The sequence below is a fragment of the Anolis carolinensis genome, chromosome 2 (genome assembly GCF_035594765.1).
Source record: "Anolis carolinensis isolate JA03-04 chromosome 2, rAnoCar3.1.pri, whole genome shotgun sequence".
NCBI classification, from domain to species: Eukaryota; Metazoa; Chordata; class Lepidosauria; order Squamata; family Dactyloidae; genus Anolis; species Anolis carolinensis.
Window position 1 is genome coordinate 156,671,694 of NC_085842.1, and position 25,724 is coordinate 156,697,417.

The following is a 25,724-nucleotide window of genomic DNA, read 5'->3' on the forward strand; positions in this document are numbered from 1 at the left end:
AAGTTAAGCCCTAACATATAGCAGACGAAAACAGATACATAATAAACTCAGTTTATTTCTAAACAGATTTTCTTCTCTCAGTTTCTGGAGTAAAGTTCAGGTTCTGTTCCTTATAGACAGCCTCTAGGAAACAAATCTCTATGGTAGTTATTTCCTGTATACAGATGGAGAACAATTCACGGAAGCTTGCAAGGAATGATGGGATAATCCTCAATAGACCTTCTACTGAACTAGCTTCAGCACTGCACTTTAGAGAGTATTGTAAAATGAGAGGAAATGAGTTATTTTAGAAGTAACAAAGGCATGGTGATGTTATTTATATATCCAGCTAACATCCTGCTCAGCAGTTACAAGATTGCGAGACTGATGTGATGATCTGTAACTACAGGGATTTACACCAACAGTCAGTAACCCTCCCCCCCAAAAAACTATCTTCGCAGCTTTGCAGAGCCCCGACTCAAGTTTCTGAGGGTCAGCAGATCAGGGTAAAGGGAATGATGTCTACAGTACTCTGCTTGTCGCAGAGCACCTGAGACACACAGTTTTGGTAAGACCATGATGGCTCTCTCCAGCTGCTTGTTCTCAACATGCTCCACTAATAAGAGACCCCTGCAGATGTCATTTCCCAGTGCCCCAATCCGCAATGCCATGGAAATGGCCAGCTTCAGTGATAGGTATTTGGGACTGTCCAACATAACTATCATGAAAAAGCTCCATCACAATGACGATGCAGGATCTCAGCTGTGATATCATGACCCTTTATATTTTTACTTTTTTCATTGTTATGGGTAGTGGTACCTTTTGATATCCAAAGTATTGCTTGGAGGATTGGATTTTGGACAAAGGTTTATTTAAAATATAACTATAATCAATTGTAATATAGTCCTTTTCAAAGTCATTAATAAATAAAAAGCGTAAAGTAATGAATTATTTTAAAAAATAAGTTTTGGAAATAGGGTTCATAGTCTTCCTACAGAAATGAATTCTGTACTAAGAGTGGCAATATTTACCCAGTTTATCTGGTTTTCCTTTCTTCTGCCACCTGCACAGTACTCTTTGCACTTATCCTTTGGGCAAACCTGCCTCTTCAGTATGAAGAAAGGTTAACCCACCCACCCCCATCCCAAATGACACTTACCTGGAAAATGCTGAGAGGTCACAGACTCGACCAGGCTATCGTCAGACGGGATCTCCTCTTGCAAAGTTGCATTGCGAAGCTAAGGGGGAAACGGTGAGAGGAAAGAAAAAGTAAGAAAAGAGGGAAGCTGTGTGGTGCATTCCTCCATGAAGAATGTTAGGGAAGGGAAAGGCTGTGGTGGTACTCAGGGCTGGCTCACCTTATCAGGGACCTCTGGGCAGGAATGAAGGTGTCCCACAATGCCATTACGAGGAGCCCGGATTAAGCGGGGATCTTTGGCATCACGTAGGCCTCTCTGCAGGCCCTGCAGCTCATTCTTCTGCTCCAGGTGAGTCTCAAATGGGACCTCCTTCCCATCCACCCTGCAGCAGAGCAGAAAGGAGAATGACAAAAGTCTTCCTGCACCTATGAGCCACTCCTCAAACTCCAACCTCACCTCCTGGACAACTATAGGCTAGAAACCTCAACCTACTAGACAGCACATAGCCTATCAAAGCCCAAGACACAACGTATGAGGCCTCACCATCACAATTTCCCAATACAAGCACTTCTCTCATAGCAAAACATAGGAATTTCAGTACACACACACACGTCATTCTCCATTGGTTAACACACCGTTCTCTGTAGCCTGTGATTTATCACACAAACACAGCATTCAGTGAATTACACATTTTACTTAAAACAAAAATAGAGGGACACTGCCTGAATGGAAGCAAAGAGAAAGTTGGAAAGCAAATAGCAACATTTGGTGGAGGCTTAAAGGTTAAAGATGGGGAGAGGAAAGCAACTAGTTTTTCCACAAGAAAACTAAAAATCCCAGTCTACAGGTATTGGGTCCTCCCATACACCTATTCCTTTTCTCTCCCAAAACTTGCCAAAAAATTCTAAGTTTGATACACATCTGGTACTTGGGCTTAGTGAGGAAAAAAAATTCCTTAATCATGACATACATCTTTGTTAGTTCAGAAACTAAATTGCTTGAAAACCTCCAGGGCAGATCCCATCCAGAGTTGGTTTCACCTCTCTGACCTACCTATTGAGCAGCTGCTGCATGAAGTTCTCTGCTGTTACCTCCTGGTACATGAGGGTGAGCTGGCTGTGGCCGGTGTCACAGGCATGGGGCCGAGGCTTGTCCAGAGCCAGCCCATTGATGTAGGCCTTTTCCTCCTCCAGGGCTTTACGCAGATCTTCTGCTTTCTCCATGAGTTTGGAAATGTTGAGGCTCTCGGCTTCCAAACGACGAGAAGCTAACTTGCCCTCCTTGACCTTGGGGGGCTCAGGCCTTCGGCTAAGGGCAGGCAGTTTGCTTTTGCGCAGACCAAACCAGCTGGCTATGCCGCTCGAGTTCTTTTGCTTGGTCTCACCTGCTGCTGGGCCTCCTTTGTGCCTCCGCAGAACATTCTCCTCAATGCCTTTCATGACCTTCTCTTCAATGCTAGCTGGGAGCCCAGCTTTGCCCTTAGGTGGATCAGGACAAGTCTGGTTCTTCCGTCCAATGCTGGTGGGTGGTTTGGCTGGTTGCGGACATGGCTTGGGTTCTTGCACAGGGGGTTTCGTGGGTGATTTGGAGGGTAATTTTGTTGGACTCCCATGAGGACTCTTACCATTTTTCCCAGGTGGTGGAGGCTTGGCTGGATTCCTTGATACCGGTGTTCCCAACAGACGATTCTTGGAGCCATGGTGCTCAGGGTCATTCCCACGGGAACCGACAGAATGAGAAGAGTAGCACCGGGGGGTTGGTTCGCCACCGTGGCAAGGCTCATGATACTTGAGGCTGCTGCTCCCACTACCCAGCCGGGAGTGGGTGTCAGCAAGACCTTCAGGACGTTCGCAGGGTCGAGCTGGGGCCCTCCCCTTCTCAAAGCTTGCAATCTCCTTTCCTTCAGCTCCCTTCAACCGCCCAAGAACTGTGAGTCGTTCTTTGAAAGGCATGTTGGCTGCCTCGGGCGTGGTTCGCTTGCTTGGGCCACTTGCAGCCTTTTTGGAGTTGTCAGGGTTCCGACGAGCAACAGGTGGAGAGTGTCTGCCCTCAGAGCTTGGCTTCTCTCGTCCGCTGGCAGAGGGGCAAGGTTCCAGAGAGGCCTCACAGGGTGGCATGGCCTGAGGAGGCGCTGAGCGACAGGTAGGTGGAAGTCCTTCTGGCACATCTTGCTTGGTATCTCGTATTGGGTGGGAATGAGCACCTATGACACTGCTGAGGGAGAGCTCCAAGATGTTCTCATATTCGTGTGGTTTGTGGTAGCCAAAGGGATCTGGGGAAGTGGGTGTGACTTTGGGAGGCACAGGAACAAGGTGCCGAGCAGACTTGGGAGAGGGCTGCCCTCCAGCGATACTGGACTCCGTGGGGAAGGGACTGTCAGGGGACCCCTTGCGGCTGGGTGTTGGAGAGTGGTACACCTCATAGGTGTTGCTACGGCAGGGGATTTTGGAACTGCGGGTAAGTTGGGGGCTGAGTCGGAGGGCAGCTGGGCTGGGCGGTGGAGGCATTTTCAGCAACTTGAGGACCTTGGAAGGAGAGGGGATAGGTGGGCCTTGCTGAGACTTGTCCTTGCCCTCACTTGGTGATAAGACATCAAGGTAGGCTGGCTCCATGCAGACGGGGGCAGGTCCCAAAGCCTCCAGGCAACTGACAGCCTGGATGTGCTTGTAGCTGCTGACCTGGCCCTTGGGTGCCCCCACCAGGCAAGGTCCATTGGGTTCCCCATTGAGTAGGACACTGTCGCCCGCCTCCCTCAGGACTTGCTGCAGATAAGTCTCCACTTCACCCAGGTCCAACTTGTGCTCAGCCAGAGCACTCAGCAGCACCTGCCCGGGGTGCCCTCTTTCAGCAGGGTCTGATTCAGCAGCTTCATCTGAAGAGGAGGAAGAGCTGCCCTCTCCTTTCAAGGGAGGATGCCTTGGCATTGATTCTCCCTGAGCCAGTAGCAGGCATGGCCAGGCTTCAGCAGTCACACCCTCTGGGGAACTCAGCTGCCCAGCGTCTCTCCAAGGGGAAGGGAAGGCAAGGAGAGGGTCCATCTCTTCCAGAGAGCGAAGCACCTCCAGGATTTGGGCCTTCTTGCGCAGGAAGGGGGACAGAGCTTCCAGGGCCTGGGCAGTGTTGGGTACAGGAGTGTTGACACAGGGTTCCTCAGAGATAACCTGATGGGAAAAAAGAGGGATAAGAAAGCCTGTGTTCAGATTCCCATACCGGTGTCACTTGATTACATTAATTCTCTCTGCTATTGCAAAAGATAGAAACGTGTATTCTTCTGGATCAGGTTATTTACCCATGTAACCCAACACTGTCTATTCTGAACAGCAGTGGCTCTCTCAAGCAGAAAGGGCACTTTCACACTGCCTGCTACCCAAACGGGAGGTGCCTGGGACTGAACTATCCAAATAAGAGGAAAGGAGGCTCTGTAAAACAAAGTTGCTCTGTCCCTGAATGATAATTCCTGGGCAAAGCATGATTTCAGTCTATCCTATGGCTCTTTCAATCTTGCAATAAGAATTCTGAAAACAAGTAATTCTAAAGGAAGCATGTGCCTGACAAAGAAACTACAAGGTGAAATGGAAGTTGGGTGCTAAGCTGAACTATGCAGCTTTGAGGGGCCCTTTCCATGACGACTGGATAATTCTAGGAGTCCAAAGGCAATCTCTCTAGCTCTGGTCTTTATCTTCTGCTGCCAAGCCTGCATCTTCCATCATACATATCTAAATATGAAGCCACCTGTCTCCTACCCAACTTTAGGCACAGCTAAAGAGTGAAGATTTAAATGCTCTTCCTATCCCACACCACTAACTGCTTGGAATTGTCTCTTCCCTGTTTCAAGCTCTTTTGCCATGTAAGAGCTCCACCAAGAGAAGAAAGCAGGGGTGGCTCCACATTCTCTATGGCAGTGAACCCAGTTCAAACAGATTACTCTTTTTGTGAGAAGTACATTGCAGCGGTCTTCAGCACATATAATTATGTAGTCTATGAGGTACCAATCCTTTGGCCAGGGGTACTTCCATGATATCATAAACTTATTTTTCTGGTGGAAGAGTGTGTTTTATGTTCTGCATATTTGATGAGAAGTAGGATGTCATTCAAGTTGCTGTTTCCAACCCCATCTTTCCCTATAGTTCTTGGCCACAGATCGAAATCTCACCCAATTCTTGCATTAAAATCACCCAGGAGGATGATTTTGTCCTCCTAAGGTATCTCAGATAGCTACTGCCCTTCCAACTCTGTTGTACACCTGCAAAACATGGACCATCTACAAATGTCACTCTCAATTTCTGGAAAGATTCCATCAGCGTTGCCTTTGAAAAATCCTGCAAATCTTTTGGGAAGGCATGCAGACAAATGGTAGCGTTCTGGAAGAAGCAAAGATCACTAGCACTGAAGTGATGATTCTCCACCATCAACTCCACTAGACTGGCTACATTGTCCGAATACCTGAGCACTGTCTCCCAAAGCAGTTACTTTACTCTCAGCAAAAGAACAGAAAATGGAATGTCAGAGGTTGAAAGATGGGCTTAAAGCTAACCTTAACAATTATGGCATAGACACCAAAAACTGGTTAGCCTTGGCCCTCGAACGTTGGAACTGGAGGTCAACTGTTACCAACAGTGCTGTGGATTTTGAAGAGGCACAAACAGAGGACAAAAGGGAGAAATGTGCCAAGAGGGAGGTGAATCAAGCAAACCCTTGTTGGAGCCAACTTCCATCTGGAAATCTATGTCATTATTGTGAAAGACTATGCGGATTCAGAATAGGTTGTCACTTACAGACCCACCTGGAAGGCAATCATACTTGGTCACGAGTGATAGCCTATGATGATGAGATCTCTGTTTGCAGGGCTTGGGTGAACCAAGGAGTGTCCCAAACTCCCATGATTCAAGAAGAGATATGAGAGTCTGGGACTAGGAAACATCAGCTGCATCTATGGAATACACAGCACTGAGTTGGTGCAGCAATGCAGCAATTAATGGGTCTGGGAACTTCTCCAAGAAATGTACACCTTCACTCTCTTAAACTGCTACAAATCATTATGCAATAGAGAAACATTCCAGACAGCTGGGTGCTACAAAATCAGTATTAGATGCTCCATCCTTTTAGGTAATTCAGGGGAGAGTGATCCAAGGCAGGCTTGCAGAACATACCTCTCTCTGCAAGATGCAGCGTCCCATGGAGAATGAAGTTGGGAGCTTGTCTACTGTGTCTGGTTGGGAGCCAGATGATGGGACCGAGAGTAAAGAAGCCTGATGGGCTGGGAGCTGAGGAGAAAATTCATACAATCAATGGAATTATATGTAGGCGCAAGATACACATAAGCAACGCACTTCACACACAAACAGAGAAAGAAAGAGAGCATCAGGAGGATAAAAACTATTTCTATCAAGCGCATTCTCAGATTTCTTGGGAGCATGTGAAAATCAAGTAACCACACAGATAGTTTTGCACAAACAGCTTCTCATACACGGATCAGTACATAGCCGAAGGTGCCAGTTGTTAATCCATAAATAAAGATGGAAAGCATATTCACATACATTCCCCACTGGTGTGAGTTGTGCCTGGGAATCAAGCTCCTGTGGCACTGGGTGTTCCCATGCATATATCAATACACCCTTGGGCTTGTGAGTTATAAAACAGGCTATGCTGAACCACCGGAAGACCAAGGTCTCAGCAGTAAATGAAAGGGTGGCTATGCTGATTATATGTATTTGCACAGGACAAGACAACCAGTTAAGCACAGCCCCATGTGATCAGTCAGAAAATGGATGGATTTATGGTCAAAGAAAAGTCACCAACTTATACAACGAAATGGTAAAACAACCATCCCCAATTATTGCTTTCTTTTAATGTTCCAAATACTTTCCAGGTAATGTTTAATTTTACCAGATGCAATTTGTAGTAGCTGTACTGTACAAATGCAAAAGGAAGATGCATGAAAACTGAACCATTATGGAGGGGAAAAGCTTTGCATTGCACAGAAAGATTTGCAATAAATCCTCAGTGGCTGTTGTTTTGAGACAAAGGTATCTGAAAACCAGGGAAGGGGGTGTGGAACTGCAATGCAAGGGTAGGAGGATCTACATAAGATGCTTGACAAAATCCTTGCTGTACGTGAGCTACAAGATATCTATCTCTAACTCTGTTTTTCTCATGAATTGTTTACCTTACTTCAAGACCAGATAATATGTGGGCCTCCCGAAACTGTCTTGACTATGTTGGCTACAGTGGATGGGAACTGCAACCCAATAACATGTGGAAAGGCTTACATTCCCAAGATTTGACCTAAGTGCTACAAAGAAACCTTTTCAGCCATTACAGTTACAAGTGCAATAAAAAATCCCAACAACATATGCATCTTATCTGCATGTTTGCATGCACAAACAAAGCAAGAGTCGACATGTGCTCATGTGTGACATGTGGCACAAGAGTGTCAGGGGACCTACCTGGGAGAGAGGGCCAGAGGTCAGCTTCTGGTGGAAGAGGTCACTGAGGGCCTGGTTCTGCCTCTCAAGGTCAAAGACCCGCTTTTTCAGCTTGATACATTCTTCACGAAGGTCCTGAGGAAAGGTTGAGGCATGAGCACCGTTTTGCCCAGCATGGCAGTGACAGAGGGCAGCTGCATCATCCCCTCACCCCTTCCCCTGGCAGGAAGCCAGCTGTCAAATCCTAAACAGTGGCTTAAAGATAAGGGAGAATAAACCATAAAGTAACTGAAGGGCATTTCTATCATGAAGTGGCAACAGATGGCAACTAACCAGGTGTACGAATTATCTGCCCAGGGATATATAATACAGATGGGGTGAAAAATAGGGCAGCTCAATAGCTTGATCCCCTGTATGTTTACGAAAAAGCAGGTTCCATGTAGTTCTCAGCGAGAGTGTATAGCTTCACAGATTTATTTTCTATGTGATTCTATTACAAAGGATTGTTCTAAAGATTGAAACCAGGGAGCTCTCAGTCAAAGACCTATTTTTTTCTTTTCTGCACAGGGAACTGACAAAGAATAGAAGATTTACCTTTTGATTCAAAAGCGCTTGCACCACATGATTGGCTACCTGTGGAACAAATAAAAAATAGACATGAGCAAAAAGGCTATGGCAGAGAGAGTGAAAAACTCTGCCGGAGGAACATGCAGGAAGACAGTACCTCATCCAGGCAGCGTTCATACGTCTCTCGCTGGTTCTCATTGGCTTGGGCTAAAGCTGAGTTCTCTGCCTGCGGATGTAAAGAAGAGTCAGGGTAACATGTGAGGGGAAAATGGACCAGAAACCTGCATATCCTCTCCCAGAGGTAAATAGGAAAAGAGAGAAAGGAAATCTCATGAAAGATTTTGCTCCACAACATTGCAAAGCCAAATATTAAGCCTCTATCCCAATTAAAAGCATGGAGGGGGTTAAAGAAAATAACTTCAGTGGCCAGGTAAGTCTTCAGAAACAAGAGGTGTGTGAATTCATTCACTCACTTGGTTGTGGCTGGACCATGGCGGCTCCAGAAGTCCAGTACAAAGTGTCTGTGTAAAGGACTCCTATGCAATCCAGGCACATAGGCACAAGATACAATAGCTTCACACATTGTGACTTGCTCATATGAGTGCTGTGGGCGGAAAGGGGTCCTCACACATTCTGCACAGAGTGCTCTAGAATCTGACTCATCCAGCAGGGTGATATTTGAGGCTCAAAACAGATCATCATTCCTCATAACAAGGAGTCATACAAGGTGGTTGAGGATCCATGTTGTTTTAGGCCTCCAGGCTTCTTGCACCAAACTCAGCAAGAAATATCATTGTCATCTCTTCTACAATCAGTCTTAATCAGGAGTGGACAACTTCCAAGAGCTGAGTTAGAGGGCTCTTCCTCTTGCAAACCCTTGAAGGGCCACATCCTGCTAAAGAAGCTACAGGGGCAAAGTCCCAACAATTTGTAACAGTGAAGAGAATCCAGCAGCCTCCAAATGATGTCCAGTCAATGGTGAGGAATGCTGTGAATTACCAGCCCACAGCATCTGAAGGGCTGCATGAAATTCCTAACTGCTTTAAAACAAGATATGCAAGGATCATATGCCTAGTTTGGAAGCGGAACAGCATTTCCAAGCACCACCTTGTTAACCTGGGAACATGATAATAAGGATAGCAAAGGAAGTTCCAAAAAGACTTCAAGTTATTACTTTCATTAGTCCTTTAGCTACATGTATTCCTCTCTATGGGAGAGAAAATGATATCCCTTGAGCAGCCAAGAACAAAGCATGTACCTCCAGCTCATGGAGTCTCTGAAGAAGTTCCTGTGTTGTCATTGGCTCACCACCACCTCCTTCTGGCTTCGTCTCACCATGCAGCTTGGTTTCAGACATCATTTCCTTTGGACCAAAAGAACAGAACTGTCTTTCTTCAAGCAAAGAATACTCTCCAACCCTGACAAAACAGAAGAATCTGAACCCACCCACCAGGAGCTCCCAAAAAGTTATAGAAAGGTTACTCACTAATGACAGCAGAGTTGTGAGAGTCTTTCTGACAGAAGCATAAAACCTTTCAGTAATGGAGAACAGGCAAAAGTTCAACAAGCCCAGCTTGTTCCAACATAGGATCTCCCACATGGGAAAAGCTACTTCTGTTGAGTTTGTGCTCATCATCACACAGTCAGTAAAGACACCTGAGTCCCTCTGTTTAGCTACTAGAGTTGTGAAACAGAGGGGAAGCCAATGCCAGAATATTTACTTATATTAATCAGACATTTCTGATCTTTTTTCTTTAAGGCAGTGATTCAGAAACTCATATCCCCAAATAATGTTGGACTGCAATTGTAATCTATTTGTTCATTCTATTTGGAAAACACCCACTGAATCCACTGTTAAATGGTAAGAAAACACATAACTACATCTTTTTGATTCAACAAATCAACACTAGTTGAGAATAACCATGCTATTTCAGATATAATCAACAACATCTAGTGACGCATGCTTATACCACAATATCACCAGATCTCTCTAACAGTGTCTTTCATGTAAAGTTAAGTAAGAGTTGGACAATCTCTTCCCTACTGCTGCCCTCATGGGTCAGAACTGGAGAAAGCCATCTGTTCCACAATATGACCCGTTTTGTGGTACCAGGAAGACCAGTACGTCCATAACTCAGAGAGCACTCCAAAACTGGCAACCTGTTTTTTAACGAGGTTTATTTTATTTATTTATTTTTGGAAAAATCCTTCTAGTTTACAGTTTTCCACTATCTGCAAGTCAAATAAAAAAAAAACTAAGTTGAGCTAGTCTGATTTGGCAACGGGTATCTCTGCCATCACATTTAGATTACTGCTACATATTATATGCAGGGTAACCCTTGAAGAGTGTCAAGAACTTTCAATTGGTATAAAATACAAGAACATTGGATGAACTGTATTGATAATCAAGTGTTTCCCAGATTCAATTCAAGTTGTTGGTTTTAACCTTTAGAGACCTAAAAAGCTTATGGCCTTGCTATTTAAGGGAAGATCTGTCCATGACACTGTCAAGTTATTAAAAGTGACAGGCCAGACATTCTCTAGAATAACACTACCTCTCGGAGACCAGGCTCCTAAGCACACAGAAAGAGCTTTGCTCATATTACTTCTAATTTATGAAAAGTACTTCCTAGCCATACTGCTGGTAGGCACTGAGAGTCATAGGCCAAAATAGGTACTTTTCCAAGCTTGGAGGGACATGGCTCTACAACAGAGAAAACACATTACCTAACATCTTTCCAGTTGAAAGAATCTTGGCTGGAAATAAACGTAAAGGATTTCTTTTGGGGACTTTGAAAAAGGCTTTGAAGCCTTTGCAGAGCATAAGAGAAGATAATACAGGACTAGGTGGACTAACACTGACAATATGCAAGCCAGTTTCATATACAGTGTTCTCTCACGTATCGCAGGGATTACGTTCCAGGACCACCCGCAATAAGTGAAAATCTGCGAAGTAGGGAAGCTAGATTTCTCCTTAGGAAGAAAGTTGAAAGAGGGAGGCAGGGAGGGAGGGAAGGAGGAAGGGAAGAAGGGAAGAAAGAGGCAAGGGCACATGGCACTGCCTCCTTCTCCTCCCGCTGCCATTTGGGCTCCTTCTACATCCTGCCGCCTGCACCCAACTGAAACCACTGCCACTGTAAATCATAATTTTTATGATTTATAATACTATTTTAGTGTTTATTATAAAACCACAAAAAAGCGAGTCCGCAAAAAGCAAACCACGAAGTAGTGAGGGAACACTGTATTCATATTCTCTGCATCACTCGAGATGGTTACTAGTTTCCAGTTGCTGCCAAATCCAAGCCCACTCCCAGCGTAGTTACAATGCCTTCATCTACGCCCCAGATTCTGAATTAAACAGTTAAATTGATCATATCAATTTAAGGCTGCAATCCTGTGGGGCGCTCACTTACTTATAGAGCTGCACACATACACCCCTCACAAGGTTTTCAGCAAGCAAAGCTATGCCCATCTCCACCCCCCGGTTACAAAAGCATATACCACAAACAAGATTTCAGTCCACAACCTAGATTGCTTTCTGGACCTCTCGGTCATATCAATCTTTTGTTGTTTGAATTCTCAGATCCACTTTCTGGATCCAAATGCAAAGGAGTGTCTTAACAATGAAATACGGGCATACGCTGTAATTAAAGAACAGATACATCTGAATGTATTGCAGACTAGAAATTTGTTTCCAGCACTAGAATTCAATTGATGGGCCTTCCACACAAACAACCATTATTGGTTGTATTGTATATCCACCCCTCCTCCATACACACCTTTTTAGTTTCTGCAAACTAAATGTTTTTTCTTCTTCTAGTTCTGAGCTGTAACCCTGGATCTCAGTGCTTTGAAGATCAATGGCATATGCCACTGAAGAACTGGTGCATAAAGCAAAAGAAAGCAATCAGAGAGATGGAGGTTTTCAGCAGTGAAAACCATCAGATCAGAAACCAGTTTTTTTACACAAGCACAGCAGTGTTTTTGCACATCTCTCATTTATTGTAGTTCCTCAGGAGAGCTTCCTGGTAAAAAACATGACAATGTTGTGGGGAAGTGCAAATAGACCTGCCTGAAATTTTCTGCCTCAAAAAAATGGAACATCCATAGTCTTGTCCATACCTTTTACAATGACCTGGCAGTGATCACTATAGCTGGCCAAATCTCCACGACCTTCTTTAGTTGTTCTCACCTGAAAAAAAGCAAGTCCAAGGTTAGAAGGGGTGCTGTCATTTTGACCAAGTTTCAGTGTTGGAATGACACGCAATAGGGATTGTCACTTTTAAGGAACCATGATGGGAACCCAGAAGGGGAAGTGGAAGGCCCCAAAAGCAAGAGGAGGGTATTTTTAGTGCAAGGGCCTCTCCAATGTGTTCCTGTTTCCCTAGGAAGTTCCCTGTGGTCACTTTCACCACACTCTCTGCAAACTGCTACACTGAAGTTTTGGAAATGCAAAGAAAAAATGCTTTTCAAGTATTATGGAATAGTGGATGGACCCAATTACATTATTTCACATCTTACCTTTCTCCCAATACTAGACCTCAAGGCAATTCACAAGAGGAATGAGAAAAAGGTAGACCCACACAGCTCAAAAGGACAAATCATAATATCAAAATACTATTGAATTAAAAACCTATTTTGAAATGTATGGATAAGACTGTAGCACCAATCCACAAAACTCCCTTATTTGGCAACTGAATAAAAAACCTTTTACCACCAGAAGAAACCAATAGAAATACTAGCCCAATTCTCACCCACCTCAAATGGAGTTCTTCTTGTCGCTGAGGAGACCACATACATGGATTTGACTCTCAGTATCTCCACAGACCATCGGCTGTTAGGAATTGTAGGAGTTGAAGTCCAAAACATCTGGAGGGCCGAAGTTTGCCCATGCCTGCTCTATAGCCATGGAAAGGGGGGCAGTCTACAGGCTTTTTCAACTAGCACCAAATATATAAAATTATAGAATAGGGCTGGAAAACCTTAGGTGCTCCGGATGTTCTGGACACCAACTGTCCAAGTTCTACTGGCACACGAAGAGTAAGGAATTATGGGAGCTGTGGTCCAAAAAACATCTGTGCTGCCAAAGGCACCATGCTCCTAATATAAAGTGTACTAGATCAGCTCATTTTCCGTTTAATGCAATACTAACTGTATTTGGAGCTCAGAGATTCACAGCCCAATTATTGGTGACCCCTTTACTGGAAATGGTAAAGAATGAACACAATAACCACATATCCTGTTACCAAACCCTGGCTGCATCAGAGTAGAGGCCACGGCTGCCCTCCAACATAGGCCTTGCTTAACACCACGAGTGAAATGCCTGCCTCTAATACACAGGGGGTTTGTGATGGGAGTGGCAGTATTACTTTAAAATATTATTCTTCCTTCTTGAGACTCCGAGCAGCAAAATCTAGCCCAAATTTCTACATGGTCCAAAGTAATCCAATGAGCATTAGCTGAGTCAGAAGCTGAGTCCAGTTTTCTTGAGTCCTAGGGCCCTTCTATACAGCCCTATATCCCAGAATATCAAGGCAGAACATTCCACATTATCTGCTTTGAATTGGGATATATGGCAGTGTGGACTCAGATAACCCAGTTCAAAGCAGATATTGTAGGATTTTCTGCCTTAATATGCTGGGATATAGGGCTTTGTGGAAGGGCCCCAAATGTAGTGCTCCAGCCATTGCATCCCATTTTTGAAAGTAGATGGACTCTTGTTGTCAAGCAGAACAAACACAAACACATGCAGCTGCATCCCAAAAGGGTTTGGGAAGGAAGAGAGTGCTAATTTGCCCAAGAGAGCTTTGTAACATTACAATATTTATAGTCACCAGCAAAAAAATAAAAAATTCTAGCAGCCAAAACAACTAAGTGCACTGGATTTCCTCAGCTCTTAAGAACTGAAAACTATCTATACAGGATAACTGTTAAGATTGGCACAAAAAAAAGGAAAACTAGAAATGTCTAAATTGGAGACAACAGCATGTTCATTCAGAATAGCTGTGACTTTGCAGTAACTAGGACAAAAGTTGAAGATTGGGAGGAGGGACATAAAAAACAAGATCTGAAATTAAGTTCATTAAGTTCAGACCAAGTAGCCACAGTAGAAACAGACCACGGAACAACAGACTGGTTCAAGATTGGGAAAGGAGTACGGCAGGGCTGTATACTTTCACCCTACCTATTCAACTTGTATGCAGAACACATCATGCGACGTGTGGGGCTTGACGAATCCAAGGCCGGAGTTAAAATTGCTGGAAGAAACATTAACAACCTTAGGTATGCAGATGATACCACTCTGATGGCTGAAAGTGAGGAGGAGCTGAACCAAGGTGAAAGAAGAAAGTGCAAAAGCCAGGCTGCAGTTAAACATCAAGAAAACCAAGATCATGGCAACTACACCTATTGATAACTGGCAAATAGAGGGAGAAAATGTGGAGGCAGTGACAGGCTTTATATTTCTAGGCATGAAGATCACTGCAGATGCAGACTGCAGCCAGGAAATCAGAAGACTTTACTTCTTGGGAGGAGAGCAATGGTCAACCTTGATAAAATAGTGAAGAGCAGAGACATCACACTGGCAACGAAGGTCAGCATAGTGAAAGCAATGGTATTCCCCATAGTAACCTATGGATGCGAGAGCTGGACCATAAGGAAGGCTGAGCGAAGGAAGATAGATGCTTTTGAACTTTGGTGCTGGAGAAAAATCCTGAGCGTGCCTTGGACCGCAAGAAGATCCAACCAGTCTATCCTCCAGGAAGTAATGCCCAACTGCTCATTGGAGGGAAGGATACTAGAGGCAAAGATGAAGTATTTTGGCCACATCATGAAAAGAAAGGAAAGCTTGGAAAAGATCGTGATGCTGGGGAAAATGAAAAGAAAAAGGAAGAGAGGCCAACCAAGGGTAAGATGGATGGACGGTATCCTTGAAGTGACTGGCATGAACTTGAAGGAACTGGGGGCGGTAACGTCCGACAGGGAGCTCTGGCATGAACTGGTCCATGAGGTCACAAAGAATTGAAAACGACTATGCGAATGAAGAAGTTCATTCCAGAGTCTGGAATTTGCTGGTGCAGATTTTCCCCCCTTTCTCTTATCCCTTACCTTTTTTTTGGGGGGGGGGGGGGGGTCAAGAAAACATCCCCACCTAGATGAGATACAAAAGAACTCATAAATGGCACTACCCAGTTATGAAAGGAATGGAGCATCTCCCCCTGTTGCCACTGAGAAAAGTGAAAAACTCTGTCACTTGGAAGAGATCAACTTGTGGGGTTTCACATCCATTCTTATAGAGAATGATGCCAGTAAATGGCCATGATTAGCAAACAGAGTACAAAGGAAGGCTTTGATCTAGAGGACCCTGGTTCAAAATGATCACTCAGCTATGGAAGCTCATTGAGTCACTGCAAGGAGGATAAAACAGAAATAGAAAAACAGAAGAAATTGAGAGCAATCCCAAGGTCCCAGGAGGAAGGGTGGGAAAGAAATGCAAGAAAAACAAACACATGAATAAACATTACAGGAGATTGTTGTATGTCTTTCGGGCTGTGTGGCCATGTTCCAGAAGCATTCTCTCCTGACGTTTCGCCCACATCTATGGCAGGCATCCTCAGAGGTTGTGAGGTATGGATAAACTAAGTCAGGAAAGGAAAGAATATATATCTGTGTAGAGTCCAAGGTGTGGCAAGAGTTCTTTGTCACTGGGAGCCAGCATTAATGTTTCAGTTAATCACCCTAATTGGCACTGGAAATGTTTTGTCCCTTGCCTGGGGGCATCCTTTGTTCAGTCAAGTCCTCATTGTGTTGGTTCCCATCTACTGTTTTGATTTTGGAGTTTTGTAATACTGGTAGCCAGATTTTGTTCATTTTCATGGTTTCTTCCTTTCTGTTGAAGTTGTCCACATGCTTGTGGATTTCAATGGCTTCTCTGTGTAGTCTGACATGATAGTTGTTAGAATGGTCCAGCATTTTTGTGTTCTCAAATAGTATTCTGTGTCCAGGCTGGTTCAACAAAATCTGGCTACCAGTATTACAAAACTCCAAAATCAAAACAGTAGATGGGAACCAACACAATGAGGACTTGACTGAACAAAGGATGCCCCCAGGCAAGGGACAAAACATTTCCAGTGCCAATTAGGGTGATTAACTGAAACATTAATGCTGGCTCCCAGTGACAAAGAACTCTTGCCACACCTTGGACTCTACACAGATATATATTCTTTCCTTTCCTGACTTAGTTTATCCATACCTCACAACCTCTGAGGATGCCTGCCATAGATGTGGGCGAAACGTCAGGAGAGAATGCTTCTGGAACATGGCCACACAGCCCGAAAGACATACAACAACCCTGTGATTCTGGCCATGAAAGCCTTCGACAACACATTACAGGAGATTTTTTTTTCCTGAATTATGCTTCAGGCAAGGACAATGGTATGGCCAATAAAGGTGTGTTTGCTTGCAAAAGGCCAAGTATATTTGTTAACAAAAATATGCTCAAAATTCATGTTAACAGAAGCCTAAGCATTTGAAGAATTCAAAGATCATATCTATTGCTATTTTGAGGTTAAGCAACTGAAAGTGAGGTGCTTGAAACACAACTTACAATTGGCTCTCGGCATGTGCAGATTAAGCACTGGCAGATTTGATAATGTATTTCTGTATTGCCACTGCCTCCACTGCTGCCTTAGGTCATTTTAAATAGGGATTTCAATAACACCAGTGTTATAAGAGGAAGTCACACTGGAGAGTTGTGTATACGTCTGGCCGTGTGCATGTTCCCACACTCACTCACATGGGAAGAGAAGGAAGGCATGCATGTTCACTCACATAGGAGACAGAAAATGGGGGTATATGTGTAGATTTGCTCACTTATGAGTGGGAGGGAGGAAGGGTAAATGCCTCCTTTCTCCCTTCTCCAGCTTCCCCTTTCCCATCTCTTTCTTCTCCTCCACTTCCTGCCCGCACAAATGTGCAGCTAGGCAACACATGTACAGTCAGTCCACCAGTACATATATGTTTTTGTATGTTTTTAAGTATGGTTTAGGAGTTCTAGAAATACTCCACTTTTGCAGTGAAGTATTTTTTAGTATTTCCACTTTTGCAAGGATCCTCTGTCCCTAATCCTCATGAAAGGGATAACCTGTCTATAATTTTTAATTTGACACAAGCCAAACCAGAGGTCTCCTCTGGCCCTATAAGAATTTGATTGAACTTTCAGTGAGTTTATCAAGCCCTGACTATATCATTTCTACTAAATTATAGCTTCCTTTTGGAGGCTCAGCCCACCTAAATATTTCATCTTCTGAATGGAAAGACCATCAGCTTTGCTATGTGTTTAGTCCATTAACCAGCAAGCAAGAAGAAGTCTGCAGAGGAAGAGGCAGGGAAAAGCAGAACAACTGTATGTAAGAAAGCTCTTTGGCAAACTGGTGCTCACAATATTTTTCATTTCCTTCTCTCTCTCTCTCAACAACAGCACTTTCTGGATAACAAGCAAACCCAGGAAGACAGACTTCTAGTCTCTTTAGGTTTTCAAAACTCTTGAATGGACTGATTTTGGGATCAATTGGAAGAGACTGCAATATTCTTTTTATTCTCCAGACTGGGCAAGTAAAGTCATAAGAATACAAGGATGAAGAGGAACAAAAATATTCTTCACTTCCTCTGCAGAACATACCCAGGTTTGCAGTTTGGTTTTGCAATATCTACATACCGTATATGGAAGTTGTACACTGCACTAGCCAGCAATTCTACTCACCAGTCCAGGGATGAGCAAAGTAAGACTATGGGCTGCAAGGTGCCATGTTTTAAAAACATCTTTGTTGTCATTTCTGGAGGCTTCCCAGAGTAGTTGTTTTGTGTTTCTAGTTTTTTGTTTTGTTTTGGGGTTTTTTTTGGGTTTTTTTTGGGGGGGGGGGGGGCTCATACAAGCCTGACCAACCCCACTCTAAAATCTGAAAATAAAACCGGAATGTTTATTAGTTATGTTATGGAGGCATATTATTGCTATTTTCCAGCTTAACACAACATGGGCTGGTGACAAACATGAAAATATGGCTCTCACAGAATCATAGAATTGCAGGGAAAGTACTGCAAGAGCCATCTACTCCAACCTCTGCCATGCATAACCAACAGTCTTTGCAGACACTGTAGCAACTCTGAAGTTGCTCTAGCACTTCAAGGAATGTATTTTTCTTTTTGAAAAAAACCCTGTATTTTAAAGACATGTATATTCATTTATATGAATACATATTGACCCACATTTTACTCTTCTCCTGCAAACATATTAAAAACTACCACAAAATTGCTCAGAAGATCATGAGCTAATGTGTAGCTAGCCAATATGGAACAGAACATGAGGTAGCAAGCAGATCCATCCATTTTAGTTTGTTCTCTTCTCTTCCTTTCTTGTCCTCCTTCTACCATGCAGGGAACTAGCATGATTTTTTCTTAAAGAGCTCACTCCAAGACACTGGAACATACTTGCATTACTTCTACTTTCACTACTATCAAATAAAGTGAACAACCCAACCTACCAATATTTCTTGCATTCACTTATTTTGATTCAGATCACTCTGACTCATGACATTTTGGTGTGTTTCATTGCTAGGAACCCATAGAAAATACAATTGCAGTGTAAACGCCTATTAAGTAGAGACAATCATGATAGAGGCTTATGCACAGAAGCTTACATCCCTTTTGCTTCCTTTCCACCATCTTCTAAGAAAACAGAAAAGCTTTCCAGGACTCCTTGAAACTAGGGGAAAAGGGCTGGGACAGACAGGAAAGATGTTCACAACATACAGCAAATGTACAATTCAAGATTCTATAACAATTAATATTATAGTACATATAAATAGATAATATATATGCACTACAGGCATATACATGTATTATATTTTCCAACCTTGGACGTATATACTGTAAGTGCCAACTGCAGTTTGAGATCTTTTCAGACATATGATCAGCTTATATTAATGTCAACACGTATGATTGATTACATATGAATATACCATTTGTATGCAGTTCTTTAAAACAAGACTCGGGATTTTTGAAACGAGACAGATCCAATAGGGTTGGGAAGGACTATGAAGGAGAATGTCTAGTTTTCACTGCAGCTCCAGGAAGACAATGCAGTCTAACATGTACAACTGGCACAAACCCCAAAAAATGTACATGGTAAGGAAAGTTGACAGGTCTTAGATTGCTTGACTAGCAACTAAAAAGCATTTCTGCACTCAAACCAAATTTGTGGGATATATCTGTCATTATCTAATTATGAAGGAAAGAGATTCTTCACAGGCTCAGAATACCTTAGGTCTTCATGTTGTCCAAACCCAACTCACATCTTCGGCTCTTACATTCATTTAAGAATCCAAATTAAATATTGGTACTTTTACACATATCTGTTTTGCTGTTGTTGTAGGTCACATTATGACTCAGAGGTGTGTTCTGGCACTTTATTTGCTTAGGTGATTACTTAATGCATTCCAGGACTAAGCCCTAAATTGGTTCCCATGAGGAGATCTGGCTCCAAAATAATCCGCAAGAAGCTTGAACATCTCTGGGGAAGACCTTCCAATTTTGAAAAAGGTGCTGGAGCCCATGGTCTAGCCCAGGCATGGGCAAACGTCAGCCCCTCCATGTGTTTTGGACTTCAACTCCCACAATCCCTAACAGCCTACTAGCTGTTAGGAATTGTGGGAGTTGAAGTCCAAAACATCTGGAGGGCCAAGGTTTGCCCATGCCTGGTCTAGCCACTACTACAGCATGAAGGGCGAAAGTGGCATGAGAGAAAACCCCAAAGCCAGTGACAGCTTTGCAACACCCACCTCCCCTTGCATCTCCAGTTTCCTCAGTGACGCACACACACAGTGGGTCTAATTAAACCTGGCAGTCGGGGATGTTTGGGTCAACGGTTGCTTTGAGATGCTCCAATAAGCAGCACGAAGGATTCTCCTGTGGAAAAAGCTGGCTCTGCAGCCCCCCGAAGACAGGGCGCTCCCGATTTCCCCTTGCCAAGCTGACCCCCAGTCCAGACATAAGCTGCCTCCCAGAAGGCCTCGCAGATAAGAGACCCGCGTCTGCACATCCCTCCTTAGCATTGGCAAACCGTGCCGCATGCCAAGCAACACATTCCTGCGTACATACCAGCCGTGCCAAGGTCTAGCACGGTACTCCAGGCGAGACTGCAGCCAAGGGTGCTCAGCCGACTCAAAGCGGTGTGCTTGGGAGGACTACATTTCCTTGGCCGCATTCCTGGTCTGCAGGAAGGGACAGCGGCGGCTGGGTAATGCCAACGTCTACATGGCTCAGCACAAAGAGACTAACCCCAGCTCCCAAGCTGCAGGGATTGCAGACATTTGTAGTGTAGCTGGGGCTGAATCCCCTTAAAGTAAGCCAGGAGGGGAGGGGGGAGACCCTAAAAGCAAAGGGACCTCAGATCATCCAATACCCCCCACTCTCCCAGACACCTCACCCCAGATAACACCCATTTTGATACACCCCAAAGTCATGGGGAGGGGGTATCAAACAAGAGCTCAACAGCGTCCTCTCAGAGCAGGCATTCCTTTATAACCCCACTCTAAATAAAACAACAGTTTTAGGCAATGTTATCTGGGGACACATAATCCCCACACCGTCTGAACCAAACATTCACTGCACCCCCTCATATTGATGCTTCAAACCATTCACACCCACCTTCAACACCTTATCCAAGACTAGCTCATTCTCCCCCAAAACCCACAACTCCATTTCTCTCTCTGACACACACACACACATATATACACACTTTCCCACAAAACATAGGAGGGACTAAAACGGCTCAGTCCCCTCCGCAACCTTGAAAATGAGGCTCAGGAGTGTGTTTGTTTTGGGGAGCTGGAACACCTCTCCTGAGCTCATTTGTCCTGACACCATAGTGACACACACAGATGAAGAGAGAGAGAGAGAGAGAGAGAGAGAGAGAGATATGCATCCTCCTGCTCCCCAGATGACTCCAAATGTCCTCCATTTTAAGATCCCCCTATCCCCCTCCCCAACACTGCTGCTGCTGCTGCCTCCCCTCACAAGCCGTGCTCTGCCTCAGACAAGCCTCCAGGCATTTCCTCGCCCTCGCCCTTCTCCTTCCTTTGCTCTCCTCGGCTCCCTCAGCCACAGTCTCCTCCAAGTCTCCCGTCGCTGGACAGCCTTCCTTCTCCCCCTCAACCCAGCGCCCCCCACCCCTCAGCCAGCCCCCCACTCCCTTCCCCTCTCACCCTCCACTCGGCCTCCTCCTTTTGAGCATCCTCCTGCGAGGCCTAGGCCCACTCCACTCCGAGCTGCTGCTGCTGCTATTGTTGGGTTGTCTGCGAGAGGGAGGGAGGCGAGAGGGAGTGAGAAGGCGGAGGCAGGCAGAGACCCAGCCCAGCAGACCCCAAACGCCACCCTCCTTCCCTCCCCCTATCCTTCTTTCCTTCAGCACTGCTACTTGGCCATGTAAAAAATAAAACAGAAAGGGAGGCAAAAGGAGGTGCTATTCCTGTCAAGCCTGACTGGCTGAGCTCAGGCAGCTCACCTCTCAGGAAAGGTGATTACTGCAGAATAAATGCTGCTTGGGAGCACTTTAACTCACATGGTTCCGTGTTATGGAGTCCTGGGATTTGTAGTCTGACGCCATCTTTAGAGGGCTAGGGCCTTACTATTATTATTATTATTATTATTATTATTATTATTATTATTATTAATAGTAGTAGTAGTACGTTCCCAACTCAAGAGCAGGAAACGTGTTTTTGGTGGACAGAAAAAGAGATTTAAAGATTGGCTCAAAGCCAGTAGTGGCTAGGGGAGACTTTTAACAAATAAAACTTGTGTGCCTTGGGAAGCCTGATTTGGCCACGGTGGTCCACGCTCTTGTTACATCTCAAATAGACTACTGCAACACACACTACGTGGGGCTGCCTTTGAAGACTGTTTGGAAGCTTCAATTAGCCCAACGTGTGCCAGCCAGGCTGCTCACCAGAGCAGCATACAGAGAGCATACCATCCCCCTGCTGCGTCAGCTCCACTGGCTGCCAATCTGCTACCAAGCACAATTCAAAATGCTGGTTTTGGCCTATAAAGCTCTAAACGGTTCCGGCCCAGCTCACTTGTCCGAACGTATCTCCTGCTATGATCCGCCTCACAGTTTAAGATTGTTGGGGGAGGCCCTGCTCTCAATCCCATCACCTTTGCAAGCTCCATTGGTGGGGATGAGAGATAGGGCCTTCTCAGTGCTGCCCCCCCCCCCCCCCCCAAATCTATGGAACTCCCCTCCCTACTGAAGTCAGGCTGGCTCCCTCCTTCCTGTCCTTCTGTAAAAAACGTAAAACTTGTGCATTTGAGCAGCAGACGCAGCTTTAATTGTAAAAACAACTTTATGACGAATAATGGACAGACCTGGATTATGACTCGAATTGTGCTTTCAAAATGTATGTTTATATGGATGTTTTAATTAATGTTTAATTGTTTTAATTGTAATTGTTTTAAATATTCTGTTTTGTAGCACCTAATGATTGCTGATTGTAAGGCTACCCTGAGTCCCCCCTTGGGGGTGAGAAGGACGAGATATAAATGTCCAAAATAAACAAATAAACAAACAAACCTTAAAAACTGTGGCATAGAAACCGAGAAATGGGAAGCCCTGGCCCTTGAGCGCTCAAATTGGAGGTCCGCTGTGACCAGCAGTGCTGCAGAATTCGAAGAGGCACGAATGCAGAGCTTAAGGGAGAAGTGTGCCAAGAGGAAAGCACATCAAGCCAACCCTGACCAGGACAGCCTTCCATCTGGAAACCAATGTCCTCACTGCGGAAGAACAGGCGGGTCAAGAATAGGTCTCCACAGTCACCTATGCATCCACCGCCAAGACACTACACTTGGAGGACCATCATCCTCGAGCTACGAGGGATCGCCTAAGTAAGTAAGTAGTATTATGTATGTATGTATGTATAGCCTGCCATGTGTGAATTAAAACAAGTAAACACAAATTTCAAAATGACACCACAGATGTACCTTTTGAACATGCCTGATGAAGAACTAGAAAGGAAATTCGAAAAAAAAAATGTTTTACCTGATAGTGGCAACTCAAATAGTATATGCTAGATACTCGAAAACCTCAGAGATAACTTCCTTAGAAAAATGGGGAAATACATTATAGATTTGCTGATAATGGATAAAATAACTGTACTCTTAAGAGAAGAACTTTTAGAGAACTTTATTAATGAATGGCAACTAATGATTCAACATCTTAATGTAAAATTAATCTAAAAATGTACATAGGGGAATCTGTAAGACTGTAGACAAGAAGGAAACGGATATTAATTTAGAGCTTATGACATCTTTATATGTACTATTTAAACAGAAGACTGTGACCCCTTAAAGAAAATATATTATCTGAGAAATTATTATGAAATTGGAGAACACAGAAATGCTGGACCACTCTCACAACCACCATATCAAACTACACAGAGAAGCCACTAAAATCCATAAGCATGTGGACAATTACAACAGAAAGGAGGAAACCATGAAAATGAACAAAATCTGGGTACCAGTATTAAAAAAAACTCTAAAATCAGGACAATAAATAAAGAATAACACTCGAAAATGGGAAATCCAGGCATGAAATAATCAAGGCCAGCTAACACCTCCCAACAAAGGAAACAGCCAGACTTCCCTCAAGATGGAGAGACCCTGGCCCCAAGGATTCATTCACTTGAAATGCAGTTCAATGTTGGTAGTTGTGGTGTCATGTTTATATTGTGTTCGCTTGATATGGTTATCCCCTGCCCTGGTACCAAAAGGTGAAGGGCAAGCTATATACGTCAGTACATTCCTTTATCTCAGATTATGAGATAAAGGCCAAGGGATATTTAACCCACATTTCTCACCCTCCCCCTACCAAAGAAAGAAATAATGGAAACTGGGTTGCTGTGAGTTTTCCAGGCTATATGGCTATTTTCCAGAAGCATTGTATCCTGACGTTTCACGCATATCTATGGCAGGCATTCTCAAAAGTTGTGAGGTTTGCTGGAAACTAGACAAGTGGGGTTTATATATGTGTGAAATAATATCCAGGGTGGGAGAAAGAACTCTTGTCTGTTGGAGGCACGTGTGAATGTTGCAACTGATCATCTTGATTAGCATTAAATATCCTTGCAGTTACAAATCTTGGCTGCTTCCTGCCTGGGGAAACCTTTTGTTGGGAGGTGATTAGTTGGTCCTGATTGTTTCTTGTCTGGATTGTTTCTTGCCTAATTTCCAACAAACCTCACAACCTCTAGGGATGCCTACCATAAATGTGGGTGTAACATCAGGAAAGAATGCTTCTGGAACATGGCCATACAGCCCAGCAAACTCACAGCAACCCAGTGATTCTGGCCATGAAAGCCTTTGACAGCACAAATAATGGAAACTTCAACAGAGAAGCTATTTTGATGCAGGCAGCCCTCCATATCCATGGATTCAACCATCCACTGCTTGATTTATCTATTTAAACTCCAAACAGCAAAGCTTGATTTTGCCATTTTATATAAGGGACACCATTTTATTACACCACTGTGTATAATGGGGATTGAGCATACACAGATTTTGATATCCATTCGGGTCAAGCCTCAACAAATACCAAAGCACGTTGTACTCAAACAGGGAGTAGGAGGCACAAAGGTCCTCCTCTTTATTATTTGGACTATTGTAGATGGAACATGTGATAGATCATTCACACTTGAATGCATTTTTCACCAGACCGATATTTCCACTGAATAGTGTTGGTATCTCATACTAAGCAGTTTCCCAGAAGGCACAGAAATGATTCTGGTTGCCATAAACATATGATTTTGAGGTTCATATCCAGGTTTCTTATTTAGGCTGTGTCTGTCAGTCTAAAATTAAAATTAACTATAAACTAAATTCAGCCTCACAGGAACTTCTCTATACAGTCTAAGAATTATCTGGGCTCAAAGCCCACCAGCTAAGAAGTTTGGAAAAACCCAAAAGTTCCTCGTGAGTCAACTTCCTTGGAGAAGAATTTTCCCTACCCTCAAAAAAATTAATTAAAAGTTGTTACACCTCAATAAATAGGAAAGAGAGAAGGAAGGCTACAGAAATGATCGTGCTTTATTTTTACAATATTTTCCTCTTTTGAGCAATATTTTCACAAATATAGTTATATTTTAAAGGCTACAATCCTAAGCACCTTTGCAGGGGAGTAAATGAGGATTACTTGTGAGAAAACATGCACAAAATTGCATGGGTTTTTTGGTGTCAGGAGCAACTTGAGAAACTGCAAGTCGCTTCTGGTGTGAAAGAATTGGCTGTTTGCAAGGATGTTGCCCAGGGGATGCCCAGATGTTTTATCATCCTGTGAGAGCCTTCTCTCATGTCCCTGCATGGGAAGCCAGAGTTGACAGACGGGAGCTCACCCTGTTCCCCAGATTCGAACCGGCAACCTTTTGGTCAGCAGTCCTGCTGATACAAGGGTTTAATCCATTGCGCCACCAGGAATTCCACTACATGGTAAATATGGCACTTATTTACCATTCAACTTAACTCACACCTATCACAGGGTATTCTTGACACAATTTTAGAGGGAGATTTGTCT

The 25,724-nt window shown here is 44.0% G+C and overlaps 1 protein-coding gene across 4 annotated transcripts in view; it reads right to left on the reverse strand.

The window, feature by feature from the left end:
- nckap5l (NCK associated protein 5 like) overlaps positions 1-25,724 on the reverse strand; it is a 69,217-nt gene that overhangs the window by 14,216 nt on the left and 29,277 nt on the right. For 2 of the 4 annotated variants that reach the window (XM_062970894.1, XM_062970898.1), the window contains exons 1-10: positions 21,370-21,652; positions 12,233-12,302; positions 9,369-9,473; positions 8,268-8,336; positions 8,138-8,176; positions 7,565-7,678; positions 6,269-6,382; positions 2,172-4,279; positions 1,338-1,500; positions 1,139-1,217 (exon numbers count right to left, since the gene is read on the reverse strand). In XM_062970894.1, coding sequence (XP_062826964.1) covers positions 1,139-1,217; positions 1,338-1,500; positions 2,172-4,279; positions 6,269-6,382; positions 7,565-7,678; positions 8,138-8,176; positions 8,268-8,336; positions 9,369-9,470 — 2,788 coding nt within the window. In that variant the 5' untranslated portion in view covers positions 9,471-9,473; positions 12,233-12,302; positions 21,370-21,652. Of the gene's footprint in view, positions 1-1,138; positions 1,218-1,337; positions 1,501-2,171; positions 4,280-6,268; positions 6,383-7,564; positions 7,679-8,137; positions 8,177-8,267; positions 8,337-9,368; positions 9,474-12,232; positions 12,303-21,369; positions 21,653-25,724 lie in introns of those variants that run through there. The other 2 variants (XM_062970896.1, XM_062970897.1) reach the window with 1 other exon arrangement.